Raw genomic sequence first — 19,047 nt, forward strand, 5'->3', positions numbered from 1 at the left:
GTCATGGGGTGTGGGGGCACCATAAATGATTGTCGCACCGGGTGCCACCAGCGCTAAAGCCGGCCATGTGTATTTCAATTCAGGAGGGCTGACTCTGATGAGGGCCTAATATCACAGTGTATTTCCAGGAAAGGACCTAACGCTCCACTGCTTATGCTCCCCAACGGACTTTATGCCCATGTCATACTCCCTGCCCTGCCTGATACTTGCTTTAATTTAGGTGTGTGACACCCTCCAATCTTTATCTCAAAATAACTCAGGGAACTCCCTACTTGGTAAATGGGGTACTCTGGCTAACACGTAAGGCCGACCAGAGGATACACACATTATAAAATTCTCTGAGGGTTGTGGCACAAACTACATGTCTGTAGTATCTCCCACGTGTGAGCACACCTCCACTCCATGAGTGTGCAGAAACACATAACTTGGGTTAACACATGGGCAGCGTTTCTAGCCAATGCATGTGCTTGTTGGAGTGAGTGACTGACCAATCACGGATCGCTTTTCTCCCCTAAGCACAGATGAGGATCGGTTAAACAAAGGGCCTGAGCTACATGAACAGGGTACACGTTTTGCCATAATGAAAACTAAATGAATAAGCAGGCTGAATTGTGCTGCCAGAAATTAGAATCTGTGAACGCTCTGTTTCCCTTAGTATAATGGAGGTAAAGAAATAAGCGCAAACATTGCACAATGCAAAAGCCAGTCTGCAGTGAAAAGATTGGATCGACAGCACGCCAATATTTGAGAATACATGGGAATGTTTTTAAATATCTTTCAGATAGACTGTGCAGTATTCGAAATAGTACTAAATGAGAACTATTTCATAGACAAGAACATTTAGTGGGGCGTCCGCATGTGACGCAGCGACAAACGGGTACAGGGGCAACAGTGTGAGCAGCAGGTCTGGGTTGGCCGTAGCGGGCACCAGGCGTTTTCCCGGTGGGCCGGAGGGTTGGGGGCTGGTTTTCTGGCAGTGGGGCCGGTTTTGTTAATAGGGGTCGGTTTTGCAGCAGTGCTGCAATATTGGCACCCTGCAACAAAAGCGTCAGCAGTGCTACAGAGGCAGGCAGGCAGCAGTGCAGCTCACTAGCGTCACGCCGGGCCGGTACAGCTGAATTACCAGGGCAATTCGCGCTAGGTCCATTGGGCTAAAAGGGCTTCAAGGTCAAAAACTAAAAATAAACAGAATCACACATAGAATGTGAAAAAAAAACATGTTAGAAGTTTGAACATCACATGTTTGTTTTTCACAAATAAGGAATGGCTCACAATAACTACAAATGGGTCCTCCTTGTTAGGCACATGGGCAGAACAATGACAGTTGTGTGACACAAAGTCCACTCCATGAAAGTGAAACTGTGAAAGAGTGTGTTCGGTGGACAAACAAGGACAAAGTGGACAACAACCCTAAGATATAGGTAGAAAGGCAGAGCAACCTAAGTGGATGTGGCAGTCAGATGGGTGCATTTGAGAGAACAGCAGCATCATGAGGTGATCAGAAATCTAAGAGTTGCACAAATGAAAAGGACAGCAATCTGGAAGGTAGAAGAGGTTGTAGGATTCTGAGCAAAGTGAGGAATCCTGATGAGAAGACCGAGGGAGGTGGAAACACTGACAAATAGCACAGAAGAGAGAAACAACAAAACAACTGTGCACTGAGGACTGTCTCTAGGATGGAGAAGCATCATGAGAGAGAGAGTTGCTTCCAGAGAGGTGTTTCTCAGGAAAGGGACAGTACCCTGAGAGAAAGCAGCACACAAAAGACATCAGAACAGTACCCTGAGGGGTTTCAGAGAGAGGGGACAGCACCATGAAGTATAGCACAGTAGTGGGCAGTGTCACAAAAGGAGCAGTACCCTAAGGAGAAACCTGAACAGTACCCTGAGAAGGGCGCCACAGGAAGTCTGCATCAACAATTTCAAGGGAAAGTAGTACACTGAGGGGACTATCAGTATTATGGAGCTGCACACTTCAAGAAAGGTGCACCTAGAGAGGGGATTTTCAGGGATGGGACTGCATCCCAAGACAGAGCGGCACATTGAGAAGAAAGACAGGACAACATATTGAGGTGGGAGCAGACTGACGGGAGAGCAGCTTGAGAGACAGAAGAAACAAGGTGGTAGACTAAGAGAGGGAAGTATCATAAAGAGACAACAGCACTAGGGGTTCACTGGGAAGGGGCTGTGACTGAGAAATAACACTGGAGTGAGAGGGTAGCACCACCCCTAGAAAGCAGTACTAGACATAAGAGCTCAGAGTAAGAGCAGCACCCGAGAGTTTGTGTGTTTTCGTGAGGGACAGTGGGGAATCCAGAGGAAGGAACGCCGCCTGGTGGGAGGGAGTATCCAGAGAGATAGCAGCATGCTCAGAATGACAGGACAGCACCTGGAGAGGAGGCTATGCCATCCTAATGAGGAGGCAGAGGTAGCAGCCAGAGAGTGGGCAACATCCCAAAAGAGAGTTGCACCATGAGTGTGACAGGAAAGCACTTTCTGAAAAAAAGAGAGCAGCAGCCCAAAACACCAAGATTCAGTGAGCAACAGTGAAAGAGAGAGATTAAAAATAACACACTGAGAGTGGTACACTCTAAGAGAAAGTGAGGGTGGCATACTGGGGAGTTAGGATCAAGTCAGTACACTTTGGAGAGAGGAGGGGACCGGTATACCTTGGAGACATATTATCACAACCACAAGAGAGGAGCAGGACCTTGGTAAGCAAATAGGTGGGCAACACCCTGAGGAGAAATACTTTCAATTATAGATAGATTGGATCATTGGAAAAGGTATAATGGAGGCCTTAGGTCTAATCTTTGTATTATAAATTTCTGACAGAACGCAGTAGGACTGACTTGTTTATTGTGAAAATCATATGTTAAAGGCAATAGGCCTCTAAGGATGGGTGGATTAAGGATGGAATGTTATTCCACTAAAGTAAAGTCACTACAGACATGAACTGCTTTACATGGATTCCTACAGATTACTGTAGCAGGCAAGGGTTCTGGTGCTGGATCTCTCCTTTGACAAACCCTGCAAGTGGATTTACACTTGAATAATCCTTATTAAATCTCGTAGGAGGGGGTGGAATATTGTTTTGTGAATATTTGTAATTTTCGGACTGTATGCCTGAGGGTTGCTTTATGGGAACATATATGCAAAATTCAGTAGGCATGAGTACGTTTTGGTGACATGTCTATGTCAGATACAATATATTTGATTTGATTATTTGAAAAGCTACAACAAAGGAAGTAGGCCTTCATTGTGAGATGGGTTAGTTAAGGCAAATAGACATTTAAGAGCAGGCAGTCATTGGGGTTAAAGAAAGGCTACAAACAGCTGTTTTGTTAAATAGACTATGGAATCGCTACCCTGACTGGGACAGAACAATCTCACCTCGCCCCCCTGAAGACAACCTTCAATGCAGCAGCGAGAACGGTCACTGTAATTAGAAAATTCGAACACATCTCTCCCGCTCTCAGAGAACTTAAATGGCTCTCAGTTGAGTTGCGAGCCAGCTTCAGAACAGCCTGCCTCACGCACAAAGCCCTGCACACAGGCAAACCGAAATACCTGCCCGCCAAACTCAAAAGGGCTGGCCAGTCCAGAAACCTCAGGAGCTCCAACTCTCTACGACTCATCCCACTGAAAACTCGTAAGCATATAACCGCAGCCAAATCTTTTGCTGGAAACGCTCCAAAAATCTGGAACTCCATCCCTCCCACATCAGAATAACCCCTTGTTTCCAAAATTCAAGAGCCTACTCAAAGCCCTCTTCCTCAAGACGCTCCCGAGCAAACCGATAGAACCTAGGCAGCTTCCTAGCCGACGCTCCATCTTACCTTAATTTTTGAGACTGATGACACTGACATCGATCAAGAAAACATTTTGCGTATAAACTGACTGAATGATGAATATGCTTGTTTGCCTTGCACCCCCTCCCCTCTGCCCCTTCGCTCCTGTGCTTGTTCCCCTCCCTACTCAAACCCTAATGTTCTACCAATCTCCTGTACCACCTATTTGCTCAATATTGTATATGTTGCGAAGCGCTCTGATACCCCTGGGTCCAGCCAGCACTATACAAAACTTCTAAAATCAATAAATTATCGTGGTAAGCAAGGTTTTCAGCATTGGTTATCCCTTCTGACAAACACATGATGTTGAAGATTTTTAATGGGATAATCCGTGCTAGGCCATTTTCAGTGGGGTAGTATATTGTTTTGCCAGATCTATTACTGTATATAATTGTAATTTTATGACTATACTTGATGGTAACGAGTTTATGCACAATACAAGAGACCTCACTTGGTTATGGTGAGAAGCTTCTGATGAACGCTATAGAGTTGGCTGGTTCATTGGGACAATTTATGTCAGATGTCATAGATCTAATCTGTTCATGATGAAAAGCTGACAAAGTCAGTAGACCTAATGCATTTGTTCTGAGACGCATATACTAAAGCCAGCAGGCCTTTAGGGGAGAATTGGCTTTACAGTGTGAAAGATTGTAGAGAGGTTTTTCGGGTATATTGTTACATAGAATCTCACAGATTGCTTCTTAGACATATATGTTGGTGTTGGTTACCCCTGCTGTCAAATCCTGGAAGGAGAACTGTTACAATTCCTGCTAGGCCCGTATAGGATAGGAAGTATATTATGTTACCTTTTCTAACTTTGGACATATTCTTACTTTTACAACTTCGTGACTGATGATTGCTTTCTGGGAAAGCTTATTCTTAATGCATTAGGGTGAGTTTGTTATGGTTAGAAGAAAGTGAGACAAACTGTAGCCTTGGCTGTTTCATTGAAGAAATATTTGGTCTGGTCTGTTTAAGAAGGTACAACAAAGACCGTATGCCTGACTTATAGTAAAAATCACATGGTAAAGTTATTGCAAAGTAATGGGAACTGACTTACTCAATGCGAAATGCTTTTATCAAAGCAGACAGGCCTTTAGGGTAGATTCTTATAGCACTGAGTTGAAGGCTGCAGAGTGGTATTTTGTTACAAGGAATCTCACAGATTACCTTAGTATCCAAGGGTTTTGATATTGGTTTCCCCCATTAATTATCCGTTGGGGTGGAGTATTTGCACTGTGATAGTCCTGGTCTGTCCTTCCTAAGAGGTGTTTTGTCACCATTCATTTTTATAGGGATTTGTGATTTTGCTGTTTCTTTGACAGTTTGCCCGATGGCCGCCATGCGAGAAAGCTTATTTATGGTTGTTATAGCAGGTCTTGAGTCGGTTTTGGTGATGAGCCAATGATAAAGCTTATAGGCCCGATTGTTTCATTATGAAAAAGTAATGCCCAGTGCCATAGGTTCAGTCTGTTTATTATGAAACACCACAACAGTTGCAAAAGGCCTGACATTGTGAGAATCAAATATTAAAGCCAATAATCCTTAATGGACAGATTCTTTAGATTCTTTTTAACTGTGTTAACCCGTTTACGGTGGCGGACATTCCGCCGCAGTGTGGGCGTTCTGAAGGGTGGGCGGGGCTTCATCGGCCAACGGTCGAGCCCAGCACCAGGGAGGGAGTGCTCACGTCGGCCATTGGCCGACGTGAGCACAGAACGGGTTAAAGCCAGTATACAGGTTCTTTGTTACACAGATAACTGTAGTAGACAAGTATTTTAGGGGTTGGCAGCTACCCAGACTGTCCTAAAGGGCCGCCAGGGCCAAACTGGCTGTTACAGGCATCGGGCGTTTCCCCGGAAGGCTGGATGGGTGGGGGCCGGCTTTGCAGCAGTGGGGGCCGGTTTTGTTACTGGGGGTTGGTTTTGCAGCAGTGCTGCAATATCAGTCCCCAGTTACAAAAGCAGCAAGCAAGCTGTGTGGGCCAGGCAGCGCTTCTTCAGGGGCTGGTCTAAGAAAATTGCCAGGGCTGCTTTGGGTTCCCAGTCCGGCCCTGAGAGCCGCTCACCTTACTTACATTCTTTGAATTTGTTCTGCCTTTGCTTGCTGAGTTTGTGTCTGTTTGATTGCAGCGGGGTTAAGTAGGTGATGAATGCAAGAATGACTCGGCAGTGGATGAATGGATACATTCTCACTCCTTATCACATAGGCAATGTGGGAAGCCCCTCCCAATTGCTTGGCATGTTAGATCCGCCTTATTCTATGGCATGTTAGATCCGCCTTATTCTATGGCTTGTTAGCCCTGCCCTACCGCTTGGTTTTAGACCCCCTTACCCGAAGTTTGGCTCTATTTACGCCCCTAGTGAGCAGCGTTACTGGAAATGATGAATAGCATCTAGCAAGCACATGACCAGGAGCAGGGCCGTCTGGGGACTTTCTTTAAAAAATTCAATGGGATCCAGCATCGGTCACCACTAATGTTAAAATGATGACTCACTGTTGAGAATAATTTTATTTTTTAAAATATACATACAGCTAGGAAACACTCACCATTTGCAACGCTGAAATTTCAAAGCCTGCATCCATTATTTCAGTTATAATCTTTCCATGACATTCTGCAAATAAGGGGAAAAAATAAATAAAAAAATATGAATAATCAGAGAACAGGTAAGCAAATGCAAATCGAACATTTATACAATGCTCACTTTTAATTATAATTTCCTTTAAAAACTGAAAAGTCATGGAATGGAATTACACATAGTGTGGTGTCGTAGGTTTGGTACAAAAATGTCAATCAATTTATACAAGTTTGAATCTTGGCGCAGCCGTTGACCTTTTCCGTGATTCTCAACAAGGCATTTCTTTCAGTATGCTTTAGTTTACTCAGTTTAAATTTAGATGGCATACAGGCTTGTGGTACCCTGCTATTATGCAGCAAAGACTTTGGGAGGTTGTGCAGCGCTGAAGGAATGCAGGGGTGTCGGCTCGAAACAAATCTGCAGAGCTTCCTTTAATGAACAGATTAAAATGAAGCTCTTGAACTTTAATTAAGACAAATCCATTTAGCACGTGTCGTGATAAAGAACAGAGAGACTAAAAATACCCGAGGGGAGAAACTGATGGCTATGTTGGTTGATCTGGGAGAGGAATGTCACAGTCTAGAATTAAAAGAATACTACACGATTAGCTAGCAAGACGTTCAGGACCTACAGCCCTGATGTAGAAAGTTTGAGTAATGGTATTAACATTACCTGCAGCCCCAGGAATTTTGGAACTTACCAGGAAACACAGTTTTTGCCTCTTATTTACACTAAACTCACCGAACTGCAAAAGGCTGCAGGAATTATTTTCTGAAATTAATAGCAGGCCTCAGGCGTTACCAACACACCTTCAATTCATTTTTGGAAATGTCTGTAATGGTGTGGGAATGAAAGGTACAGGTAATAAGATTACGCCGCTGTCGCCAGACAATTATGTGATCATCATTAAGAGAGGAGCTTAGGCCCAGCTTAGGCCCTGCCCCATGTTGGGAGCCAGGAGCACATGTTTTGATTGGGCAAAACTTGTGTGCTCCCGCAAAAAAGTGCTTGGCCCCCCACACTGCTGTGATCATTTTGTTTGTCTATCCAGCTGCCTGAGACTGAACTTTCAGGGCGCACAAATGACACTGATAGAGCAGGAACATTTAGCCTAAAATAAGTGCCAAAATGTACACTAGGCATTAACACAAAAAGAATGAAATGTAGGAAAATGTGCCTTTTCTTAAACGTACAAACTAACATGTAGCATGACTTTTTTTGTAGCAAGCACTCATTTCTATTTAAATTATATCACTAGGTCAGAATAGGCCTTATTTATCCATCATCTTTCTATCCTTCAGTTAATTTCTTCTTTAATAAATGATTTTAGGAAAGGCTCAACTATGCAATATTATTTGATAAATGATGCACACTTGACTTGCTTAAACATGTCATCTCTGTAGAATGTGCTGACTTTAAAATATATTTCTTCTTTTCCTAAACTACATATTCTCCTTCTATCTAGTTCGTTTCTACCTGCCGCATATTTACAATTCTCAATGCTGAATAGTGTATTTAACACTTTTGCTTATATGAAAACGGGAATCTTATGACTTAATCCCATAGGTTACAACTAGAATGTTTCTGCGGAAGAAAAGTTCATTGCTATGCAGTGGAATACTGAATAGCTAATAGTTTAGACTGCAGAGTTCTCGTGGGAACTCAGAGTGAATCTAACGCACAAAAATGTTTAGCAACTAAGTTGACACTTGGAGATAGCACCTTTCCGTCATCATACAGGACTGGAATTGATGCAGCATTGTGCTCGCCTTGTCTGTTGGTTTATTTATGCTGATGTACGCTTCTTTTGTGGATGTCCCGTGCGATTCACTCTACGTACAGCTGGTGTTGTTATTCCTTGTTGTTTTCTCGTAAAATCAATAAAATTGGTTATCAAAAAAAAAATGACCTAACAACAGCATAGATTGTTACATATGTTTTTGTGTTTATAATATACGTGTTCCTAGTCAGATGTACTAGAGTGCTGCCCAGTCTGGTACAGGCTATTCTTTTGCGACCAACCCTTTTTCTCCTAGCACCTTTGTCCTATTCGTTGTGAGGTATTGCTGACGGGGATTTCTGTCACCTACTACTTTGTGGGCACAGTTTCTTTAATGGTCAAAGCTACTACTCTGACTATTTTCTTACTGTAACTTTCAACAGTTGTTACTGCGACTGTTTCTGATGCTGTTAGAGAGTAGAGACTCAGACGAGTCTCTAGAACTACTCTTCATGAGGAGTTCAGCTTCAATCTGATTATTTTTCAATGCCCTTTTAAATCTTGCACTCTTCCAAAAAGACTCTCTATGGGTTCTGGTAGGTTAGGATCCGCTTGAATAGAATAGGAACTTAATTTCCTTTATGGAACATGCTGTTGTTTTTTTTATTGACTCTACCATGATTTTCTTTATATTTCTTCAAAACGAATTGATCTGATTTACTAATTTGAATAAAGAGACAAAGAACAATAAACTAAACTCTTCTTGATAAATTAAGGTTTTTAAACTAATCAAAAACTTTCATCACTAAATTATGCTCCATTCAAAAATGGAGTAAAGATCCATTTGCCTGGAGAGGAACATAGTGCGGAGTTGGAATACACTCGTGTAAATTAAATTTGAACTAATTAAACTAAAATGTTTCCGCACCAGCAACACTGTAATGCCTTTTAAATGTCTTAGATAACTAGATAATTGATGGAGTTTTTCTCTATCAGCAGCTAGTCATTAATTAACCTACATCGATATTTAGGTCTGCAGAGACAGTGTATTCATAAGCCAGACCCATTGGCATTGCCAAGGCTTCTTCTAAAGATTTTCTACATGAACAGGTACGTACCATATGGAGAAAGAGACAGGAAAACCAGCATGGGGTTCTACAACCTTCAGACCAACAACAGAACTCCGATAGAAAAGGTAAAGTTCAGCACATTTTTGTAGCGAAATAAAATAATGTGCACTTTCAAGAAACAAAGTTCGGAAAAAAAATATGTATATGTGTTAGAGTGTAATAATTGCATAGTGCGTAATGCTGACAAGAGGGGCAATGTAGTCCTTTGGGACAGAATGAAGTATTTATCTGAGGCATACAGGCAACTTAATGACAAACATTGCTATACACGCGTTGATGAAAAAATAATTATAGAAAGTCATGAATCCTTCAACGCTGACCTAAAACAGTGGTATGATTCTTCACTTTTGACACACGATGAATATATGCACTTGAAGATCGATTTGCCAACCACACCTGTATTTTATTTAATTCCAAAGGTGCACAAAGATTTATCAAACCCCCCAGGACGCCCTATTATTTCAGCAATAGGTAGCGCACTAGAACATACTTCCAAATTTGTTGACTCTTTTTTGAATCCTTTGGCAAAGACGTTACCTTCGTTTTTGTTAGACACTGGAGACTTTCTGAAAAAAATATACGACACACCATGGGAAGATGACTATTTGTTAATTACTATTGATGTGGCCAGATTGTACACAAGTATTAGGCATAAGGATGGAATCCGTGCCGTTAAACATTTTTTGGGTACAAGAGCCATTAGTTTGTGGTCACACACACAAATGCTCCTGAGAATGGTGGAAAAATGTTTGACAAGTAATTACTTCCTATTCTATGGTCAACTGTTCCATCAGACGTGTGGTACTGCCATGGGCACCTGCTTCGCCCCCAGCTATGCGAAATTGCATATGGGCTGGTGGGAGGAGCAGGTGGTCCGGACGCAGTATCAAAAGGAGTGGGATGAAAATATTATCCATTGGAGTCGTTTTATCGACGATTTATTTTTGGTCTGGAAAGGCTCTGAACTGGAGGCTAAGGCTTTTATATCAAGGCTTCAGAAGAATGAGCTAAATTTATCCTTTACCAGTACCATAAGTAAAGATAGTGTCAACTTCTTAGATTTAACAGTGTATGTCGAACATGGTAAAATTCATACTAAACTTTACAGAAAACCCACCAGTGGCAACACTTTGTTGCACGCAAAAAGTTTTCACCCTATGGCCTTCAAGAGCAGCATACCGTATGGGGAGAGCCTCAGAGTCATGCGCAATTGTAGTACTCCTGTGGAAACTGAGAAAGAACTAGAAACCTTGAGTACAAGATTTAAAGAACGGGGCTATCCCACTACTTGGATAGCAGAGGGAATACAAAAAGCCTCAACACTGAAGAGGGAGCAAATCCTCTTTGGCAATACAAAAGAGAGCAATAATGATAACCAATGCAGATTTATAACAGGGTTTTGTAACCAACATGTTGAGGTGAGAAGAATACTCAACAAGCATTGGCATATCATTAAAAACGACCCAGTGCTTGGGAAAGAAGTCCCCAAGAGACCACAAATTACATTTAAGAAAGCAAAATCCTTCAAAGACTGTTTGGTAAGCAACATGCTCAAAAAACCCCAACCGAAAAAAACCTGGCTAGACAAAAATGGCTTCGTGAAATGCACAAAGTGCAAGGCATGTAATCATGGCGTGAACTGTAGTAAATACAGATTGGGCCTTTCCAATAGAATGGAAAAGATTAACAACAAATATACATGTAAAACTGATTATGCCATCTACATTCTCGAGTGCCCTTGCGGGCTCCGGTATGTGGGCAGCACAATCAACGAAGCCTACAAAAGGATTTTACAACACCTGCGAGCAATTAAAAATGCCGACAGGGCTTATCCTGTAGCCAGGCATTTCGAATTAATGCACAATAAGGATGTCAAAGGACTGACATATTGTGTAATTGACTCAATTCCAGCTAGTCAAAGAGGGGGCAATAGACTGAATAAATTAAGAAAACTTGAATCAAGATACATAATCAAGTTGAACACCAAGCAGCCAAACGGTCTTAATATTGAAGATGATTTACATAGACATCTATGATACTAAATTTTGGTGATTAACAAGTGGTTTCTGCTATAAACACATATGACAACTAATTTTGATCATGATTAATATTTTGTGGACAGTACTTTTTCATAATGTATTTACACTTGGCAGTCAACATGAATTATAATGATTGGGCATATAATCTGTTTGTTTTCATGTAGGGTACAACCTGTGTGTTTGCTCACTTGAGCATTATTTTGTGCAATGTTTAAAATTGGTAAGAGATCGAAACTCATTAAGTATTTTGCAGCCGATAAGATAACTGATATTGAACAATATAATTCGATAGATGTGTAGGCTAAGCCCACATGGGCGTTACTTTACAACTTGTAAATTGTATTGACAATGGGTATATAGTATGCACATACAACGCGCAATTGTTCAAACGTGCGTCATTGTCGATAAAGTTTTCAAAAAGGGAGTTGAAAATCATAAATACTCGCACCTAGCACTTTATTAAAAATACAAGGTTGTTCATGAATTGATTTACCCGGTAATCGTTATGCATTTTTTAATAAATGTATTAAATTATGTTGAAGCTAATGTGTAAAAAAATGAACATACAACGGAGAGTGAATTTTAAGTCTGTCTTTCCTGTCGGTTGACAGGTAGTGTCAATGACGTATTGTGAATAATTTTTTTTCTATAAAAATGGCCGCGCGCTCTCCTAACCGTAACCAGTGATCAAGGCTACTGCGTAGTCGAAACGCGTTTGGCGGCGGCAGAAATAAAGAAATTTTGAAAATCTCACATGACGTGGTCGTTTGAATAATGGAGTAAAGAGACTCAATCCAAGGAGTCTTATGGTGACGACGCAACTCTCGGTATGGTGGAGGCGGTTAATGCTTGGATAATTGCAGCATATATATATATATATATATATATATATATATATATATATATAAAGTCAGCTTCTCCTTCCCTCCGGGTGAAGAAATCAAAGGATGCAGCGGGGTTCCAGGGAGTGCTTTTATTGAAACCTTTGCATAACCAGGTTTCAGCGTGTGCCTCCATCAGATGCTGGGGTTCAATGGCGTGCTCTCCGGTTCTTTGGTCTTTTGTTGGCTCCTCCTCTCCATAGTTCAGGAGCCTCACCTGCCTCAAATTGCCCGTAGTGCCAATTCGGGGGACTACCAGTCCCACAGTGCAACAGTCAGGATGTTTGAAGCAGACCGGGGTTCAAGTACTTTGTCCAGAGCGAGAGGCAACGCAATAGCGCAGCCACAGCCAAGGCAGCCGCAGTATGTGACTGCCTCGGCCAGTGGTGTATAGCCGGAAAGACGCGTCACATGACAGAAGGGACTACAAGCACCAGCAGGCTTTGCGCTAACATGCGCAGACACAGAGAGTTTAAATGGCTGCCGGGAACCAGAAACGGTGTCAGATATTGCCGAACCCTAGCAGCGCTAGTACCGGATAGGAGTAGCGAGCAGCTGGCGTGTTGTATCGCTGAGGATTACCTTTTGACTTTTGAGCCGTGCATCGTAGGGGAAGCAAGCCTGTCCTCTTTCGTGATTTTGACTTCGGAAACCGGCTCGTTGTAGGGGGAGTTTGAACAGTGTATTGCTAGGCAACCCCCAAGACAACGGAGCTGCGTCTGTAACTCTTGTGCCTTCTGTGGCCAGTAGCTAGCCCTGCCTCAGCAAAACGGAACTCAGGCGGCATTATCAGCTGCTGTTTAGCACAGTGCCCTCCGTTGGCGGGTCACCAGGAAGGTGGGTCTTGCGGAGGATGGTTGGTCCCTTGGTTCGCTCGGCATTGTCGGCTGAGGGGGTGCCGTGTTGGATTGCTGGAAGGCAAGGGTATCGTTGACATTTTCCTTATCTATTCTTTATTGTATATTTTCGTGTGCACTAGTGACGAAATAAAGTAGCACTGCTACATTCACCATAACGAGTATGTTGTTACTTCATGATGGAATAGACTTGCTATTGTTACAGGTACACTGTGTGCAACCCGACCCTGAGGACACAAAGCATAACACATAGAAAGTATGATTAGTGCTGAAGAAAGAAAAAATAGGGCCCATTTTGAGTGACTTCTCAAATCCTCTTCTATTTCATGAAAACATTCTAACATGCAGTCTCCCGAGATGCCCACCAGAGACAAAAGAGCCCAAATATCACCCAGATGTAGCCAAAGAATAGCCCAATGACAGAATGTCCCAGAGTGTTCTAAAGAACAACTAGAGCGCTAACAGTCTTACTTATGACAAAAGTATGGCACACCAGAAGCCATCTTGATTGGAATGAAGTGGTAAGTCTGAAAACATTTAATTTAAAAAGGAACACAATGAGGGCGTTCATTTTGCCATAAAAAGTATGATTGGTGCTTCAGAAAGAAAAATTAGGGCACATTTTGAGTGACTTCTCAAATCCTCTTCTATTTCATTGAAAAATTCTGACATGCAGACTGAAACATGCACTTTCAATACCAGCAGCAGACTTCCCTGGTGAGCAGTAGCTTTACTACAGTGATATAATAAGCAACTAGGGTGCTAACATTCTGAATTTATGGCAAATGTGTGTCACATCTGAATGCCTTCTTGAAGTAATCAAAGTAGAGAACTGAAAGTATTTCCTACTGAGGAGACTGTAGTAAATGAGGAAATTAGGAAACTTCATAACAAATAAGTCTCCCAAGATGGCCACCAGAGACAAAAGAGCCCAAATGTAGCACAAATATCCCCCAGATGTAGCCCAAGTATAGCCCAATGACAGAATGTCCCAGAGTGTTCTAAAGAACAACTAGAGTGCTAACAGTCTTACTTATGACAAAAGTATGGCACACCTGAAGTCATCTTGATTGGAATAAAGTGGTAACATTTCATTTGCTAAGGAACAAAATGAGGGGGTTCATTTTGCCATAGAAATTATGATTAGTGCCGAAGAAAGAAAAATTAGGGCACATATTGACTTCTCAAATCCTCTTCTATTTCATTAAAAAAAAATTCTGACATGCAGACTGAAACCTGCACTTTGAATACCAGCAGCAGACTTCCCCGGTGAGCAGTAGCTTTACTACAGTGATCTAATGAGCAACTAAAGTGCTAACATTCAGAATTTATGGCAAATGTGTCACACATCTGAATGCCTTCTTGATGGAACCAAAGTAAACAAACATTGAAAATCCAATAGATCTCGCCCTCGTTTAAGTTAAAGCCATTCTGTTTGTAATGAGGTGGCGTTTTAGCTTTGCTTTTATTAGTGATTTTCAAACTTTTATGGAAATAACATGCATATGTATGCATGCATTTATATTTGTATTTATATAGATATGCAGATTATATATGTTTATATATGTATTTATATGTATACATACACATACAAATATAGGCATATGCATATATATGCATATATATGTGTATATGTGTGCGTGTAGAGAGAGGTGTAGAGGTAGAGAGGTAGAGGAAGAGAGGTGGAGGTAGAGACTAGTAGAGAGAGAAGTAGAGAGAGGTAGAGAGTGAGTAATAGAGAATAGAGAGTGAGTAGTAGAGAGTAGTAGAGAGCAGTAGAGAGAGTAGCAGAGAGTGAGTAGTAGAGTGAATAGTAGAGTGAGTAGTAGAGAGTAGCAGAGAGTGAGTAGTATAGAGTGAGTAGTAGAGAGCAGTAGAGAGTAAGTAGTAGAGTGAGTAGCAGAGTGCAGTAGAGAGTGAGTAGTAGAGAGTAGTAATGAGTAGTAATGAGTGAGTAGGAGAGAGTAGTAGAGAGTAGTAGAGAGTGAGTACTAGAGAGTGAGTAGTAGAGAGTGAGTAGTAGAGAATGAGTAGCAGAGAGAATAGTAGAGAGTAGTAGAGAGTGAGTATTAGAGTGAGTAGTAGAGAGTAGTAGAGAGAGTAGTAGAGAGTGAGTAGTAGAGAGTGAGTAGTAGAGTGAATAGTAGAGTGAGTAGTAGAGAGTAGCAGAGAGTGAGTAGTAGATAGTGAGTAGTAGGGAGCGAGTAGTAGAGAGAAAATAGGAGAGTAGTAGAGAATGAGTAGTAGAGAGTGAGTATTAGAGAGTAGTGGAGTATTAGAGAGTAGTGGAGTAGTAGAGAGTGAGTAGTAGAGAGTAGTGGAGAATATTCCAAAGTTTGGCACAGCACCACTTGCACAACAAGTCCAATCAAATCATATCACTTAGAGTCCTTATTGTTGGACTCATTGTCCTTTGGATGTGGAGGAGAAATGTTATGTGAACATCCTCCACAAGCATTTGAAGGTTTGAGCACAACTTAACAAAATAATTCCAAACAGACAAACTGGATTTCAAAAAGGCCAGGGCACTGAGATTGATCTACTGTGTATGTCGATTCTATTAAAAAATGCATAAAAAAGGGGGGCCGGCCAGCTTTACAGTGTATTTATTAATTTTGCTACAGCCATTGACAAAATAGATAGATAGAAACTTGCTGTGCACCATGTTTATTTGGATACAATTAGGAATCTTCGTACTAATACATTGGTCAAAGTACGAATGTTCAGCAAATAAGCCTACTCAGCTAAGATCTATACCAACCGGGGCCTTATGCAAAGCTGTATTTTACCTTCTTTACTCTTTAACTTCTATGCTACGGACCTGGATGGCCACCTTGGTAGAGTTATCTGATTTACATTTAAACTTCAAGGGAAGAGGGTGCATATGCTACTATACGCTGATGAAGCGATACTTTTGGACCAGACTGCAATTGGTCTTCAAAGAGCCTTGACATCCCTGGCCGAATATTGCAAGATAACAAACTCAGGAACAATTTATCAAAAACTAGGATCTTAATTTTCAGTAAAAAGAGAATCAAAAAAGGAGCTTGGTTTATAAAAACACAGACGATCGAAATAATACCTAGCATCAAGTACCTAGGAGTTTGGGTCAACGAATGTGGCTTTCCAACACCACATTTCGAGGCTTTGGCAACATCAGCTCTTACCGGTACTTTCTAGTCCCTTCTTCAAAATCTTTCTGGTCCGGACTCGACAATAATCCACAAAGTTATCAAAAGCAAATTTATGCCCACATTACAATATATAGCATTTGTTTATTTATTTATTTATTTATTTATTTATAGAGTTTTATATAGCGCGGACAAGACCCGTGGGTATCAGAGCGCTTCACAAGGAAAGAAATACACATATCAACATTCAAATAGCATTGATAATAACAAATTGATCTGAGGTAGCAGGTACTATACTCAACGCTGTGATTAGCTATGAGTGTTCCTATTATCTGTGCAATTACCAGTAGGTGCTTAACATGTAAAGAAATGACATATAGACATTATATTAACATTAATAGTAACAAATAGATATGAGGTAGAAGGCAGTGTATTGTAGGGACGTGATTAGATATATATACCCCTATTAAATGCCCAATTAGCAATAGATGACGAGCAGGCTGAGCTCAGGTCAGAAATATCTCATCTAGCTCGGTGGGGTAGGGTTATAAGGCATTCAAGTGCATCGCAAGGATGAAATGGGGAGATAAATACAATGAGGTAGCAGTTAAGTGTTTGATTGTGAGATATAGATATCGGTGTCTAGCCTCAGCTTGAACACGACAGCAGTCATGTTTCATGACGAGGAGCGACCTCCATTCTTGTAGGTGAACGTCTCAGTCATCTTAATTTTTCTATGTCGGGTATTTACTCATCAAGTGGCTCTTCAGTTCCCGTTTGAATGTCATGGTATTTTGAATCATCCTGATGTTTGGAGGGAGGGAGTTCCATATTCTGGGGGCCGCTCCGGAGAATGCTCGGTTGTAGGTCTTTTTCTTGTGGAAAAAGGCTGGTCGTAGTAGTAGTTCTTTAGCGCTTCTGGTTATTCTGTTACCCCCTGAAAGCTTAAGTTTCTTAGCCAGGTATCTAGGCGTGTTATGGTGGACCGCTTTGTGTGTAATGCAGGCCATCTTCATTTGGATTCTGGCCTCGTAAGGTAGCCAGTTTAGTGCTTTCAGGTGCGGGGAAATGTGATCGAATTTTCTCGTTACCGTAATGAGTCTAGCCGCTGCGTTGAGGCAGGCTTTTAGTGGTGCTGTGGCTGTTTTCGGGGGACCCGCTAATGTGGTGCAGCCGTATTCGATCCTCGAGATGACTAGTGATTGGATAGCCAGTTTTAGATCCGACTCTGAGATAAAGGGTTTCACTTTCCTTAAGTAATTCAAATGGAAGCGGGCGCTCTTGGCCATTGCGTTAATATGATCTTTCATGTCGAGGTTTTCGTCTAGTATAATTCCAAGTGATTTGACTGAATTAACTAGGGTCGGGGTACAATTTAGCGCCGTCACCAGTTTGGACCATTCTTTAACTTCAGATTGGCTCTTTGTCGGTGAAATTAGCAAGAATTCTGTTTTCTGGGAATTCAGTTTCAGATGGTTTATTGTTAACCATCGCAAAGCTCTCTTTAGTGTTCTGTTCATTAGGTGGATGTCCTCAAGGGAGGCTATTTTTATGTATAGTTGCGTGTCGTCTGCATACATATGATAGGATACCTGTGATTCTTGAAGGATCTCCGTGAGAGGTTCAACATATAAGTTGAATAGATCTGGGGAGAGCGTTGATCCTTGTGGAACTCCGATTGCATTGGGGCTCGGGGCTGAGATTGCTTGGTTAACCAGGTCGTTGAGTCCTGTTCTGTAGGAAAGAATTGAACCATTTCAGCACGTTCCCTGACAGACCCATCCTGTCTTGTAGTCTGGTCATTAGCAATTCATGCTTTAAATCGTATTACAAGCTAGGTTGAAGACTGCACTGCTACTGGAAAGTCTCTCAAAGTTACTGCTGAAGCAACTATGGCTTAAATCAGCTCACAAGGACTTACGTTTCATTAGTACCAAGAAGTATGCTGACCTGAAAGCTGTTTTATATCAATCAGTGACTCTTCCAGTGTACGTATCGCTTCCTACTAACTTTAAAGTAATATCACATCTAATGCACTTGAGATTCGGCTTAATACCACTGAAAGCCTACAAGTACAATCGCCTGATTGGCACCTCAGATGCATCTTGTAAGGGTTGTGGTTTTAATAAGGAATCACTTTTACATGCCCTATATTTGTGCTCCTTTTTATACTCACTTAGACGTTAATATCTTTTTCCAATTTTCTAAAAATTGAGATTGGGCCTGCAACACAGCTGAAGCTGAATGTCTAAAAAAAGTGACTTGTGCCAATTGACCACAAGATTCATTACGTTTATGGCAATATCTTCATCAATGCTCAAAAATGTTACACCTGGAAAGTAAAGTTTAAAAATGTAAGACTTACTTCAGAAAGCACTGGTACGGCAAGCTTTCCTTATTGAAAGTCTGATAAACCCTATGGTTAATTAGTAGTATTGATACCTCTTGCACTTTAACTATGGCGTACGTAGGACAAAGGCCTTTCCTTTCTGTTGGCTCTGATATTCACTTGCACTTTTATCAGCATTTGTCTTAGGTTGCCCTTGATCTTTCACTGCCGCTAGTATGATTGGGTGTTGTTTGCTATTTTTAATCATGCGATAATGTACGATACAGTCGTTCCATATTTCTGTGCTTTTTTATATTGTAATGATTTAAATTCATCGTGCAATCAGAATAAACTTTGACACTTTGTAGCATTTAGTACGTGGCTGAATACTGAGCACGGTGGCATAGGTTTTCCAAGCCAAAAAAGAAAGAAAAAAGGGAACGCAAAGAAAAAATGTTGAATTCCAGAGACAAAATACTTAGACCCTCATTAGGATTGCAGGCGTTTGCCCCCGCCAGGCTGGCGGTAGCC

The 19,047-nt window shown here is 41.5% G+C and overlaps 1 protein-coding gene across 1 annotated transcript in view; it reads right to left on the reverse strand.

The window, feature by feature from the left end:
- NME7 (NME/NM23 family member 7) overlaps positions 1 to 19,047 on the reverse strand; it is an 835,246-nt gene that overhangs the window by 284,883 nt on the left and 531,316 nt on the right. The window contains exon 8 of the mRNA XM_086934088.1: positions 6,401 to 6,465. Coding sequence (XP_086790214.1) covers positions 6,401 to 6,465 — 65 coding nt within the window. The remainder of the gene's footprint in view (positions 1 to 6,400; positions 6,466 to 19,047) is intronic.

Source organism: Lissotriton vulgaris, chromosome 8 (assembly GCF_964263255.1).
Source record: "Lissotriton vulgaris chromosome 8, aLisVul1.2, whole genome shotgun sequence".
NCBI classification, from domain to species: domain Eukaryota; kingdom Metazoa; phylum Chordata; class Amphibia; order Caudata; family Salamandridae; genus Lissotriton; species Lissotriton vulgaris.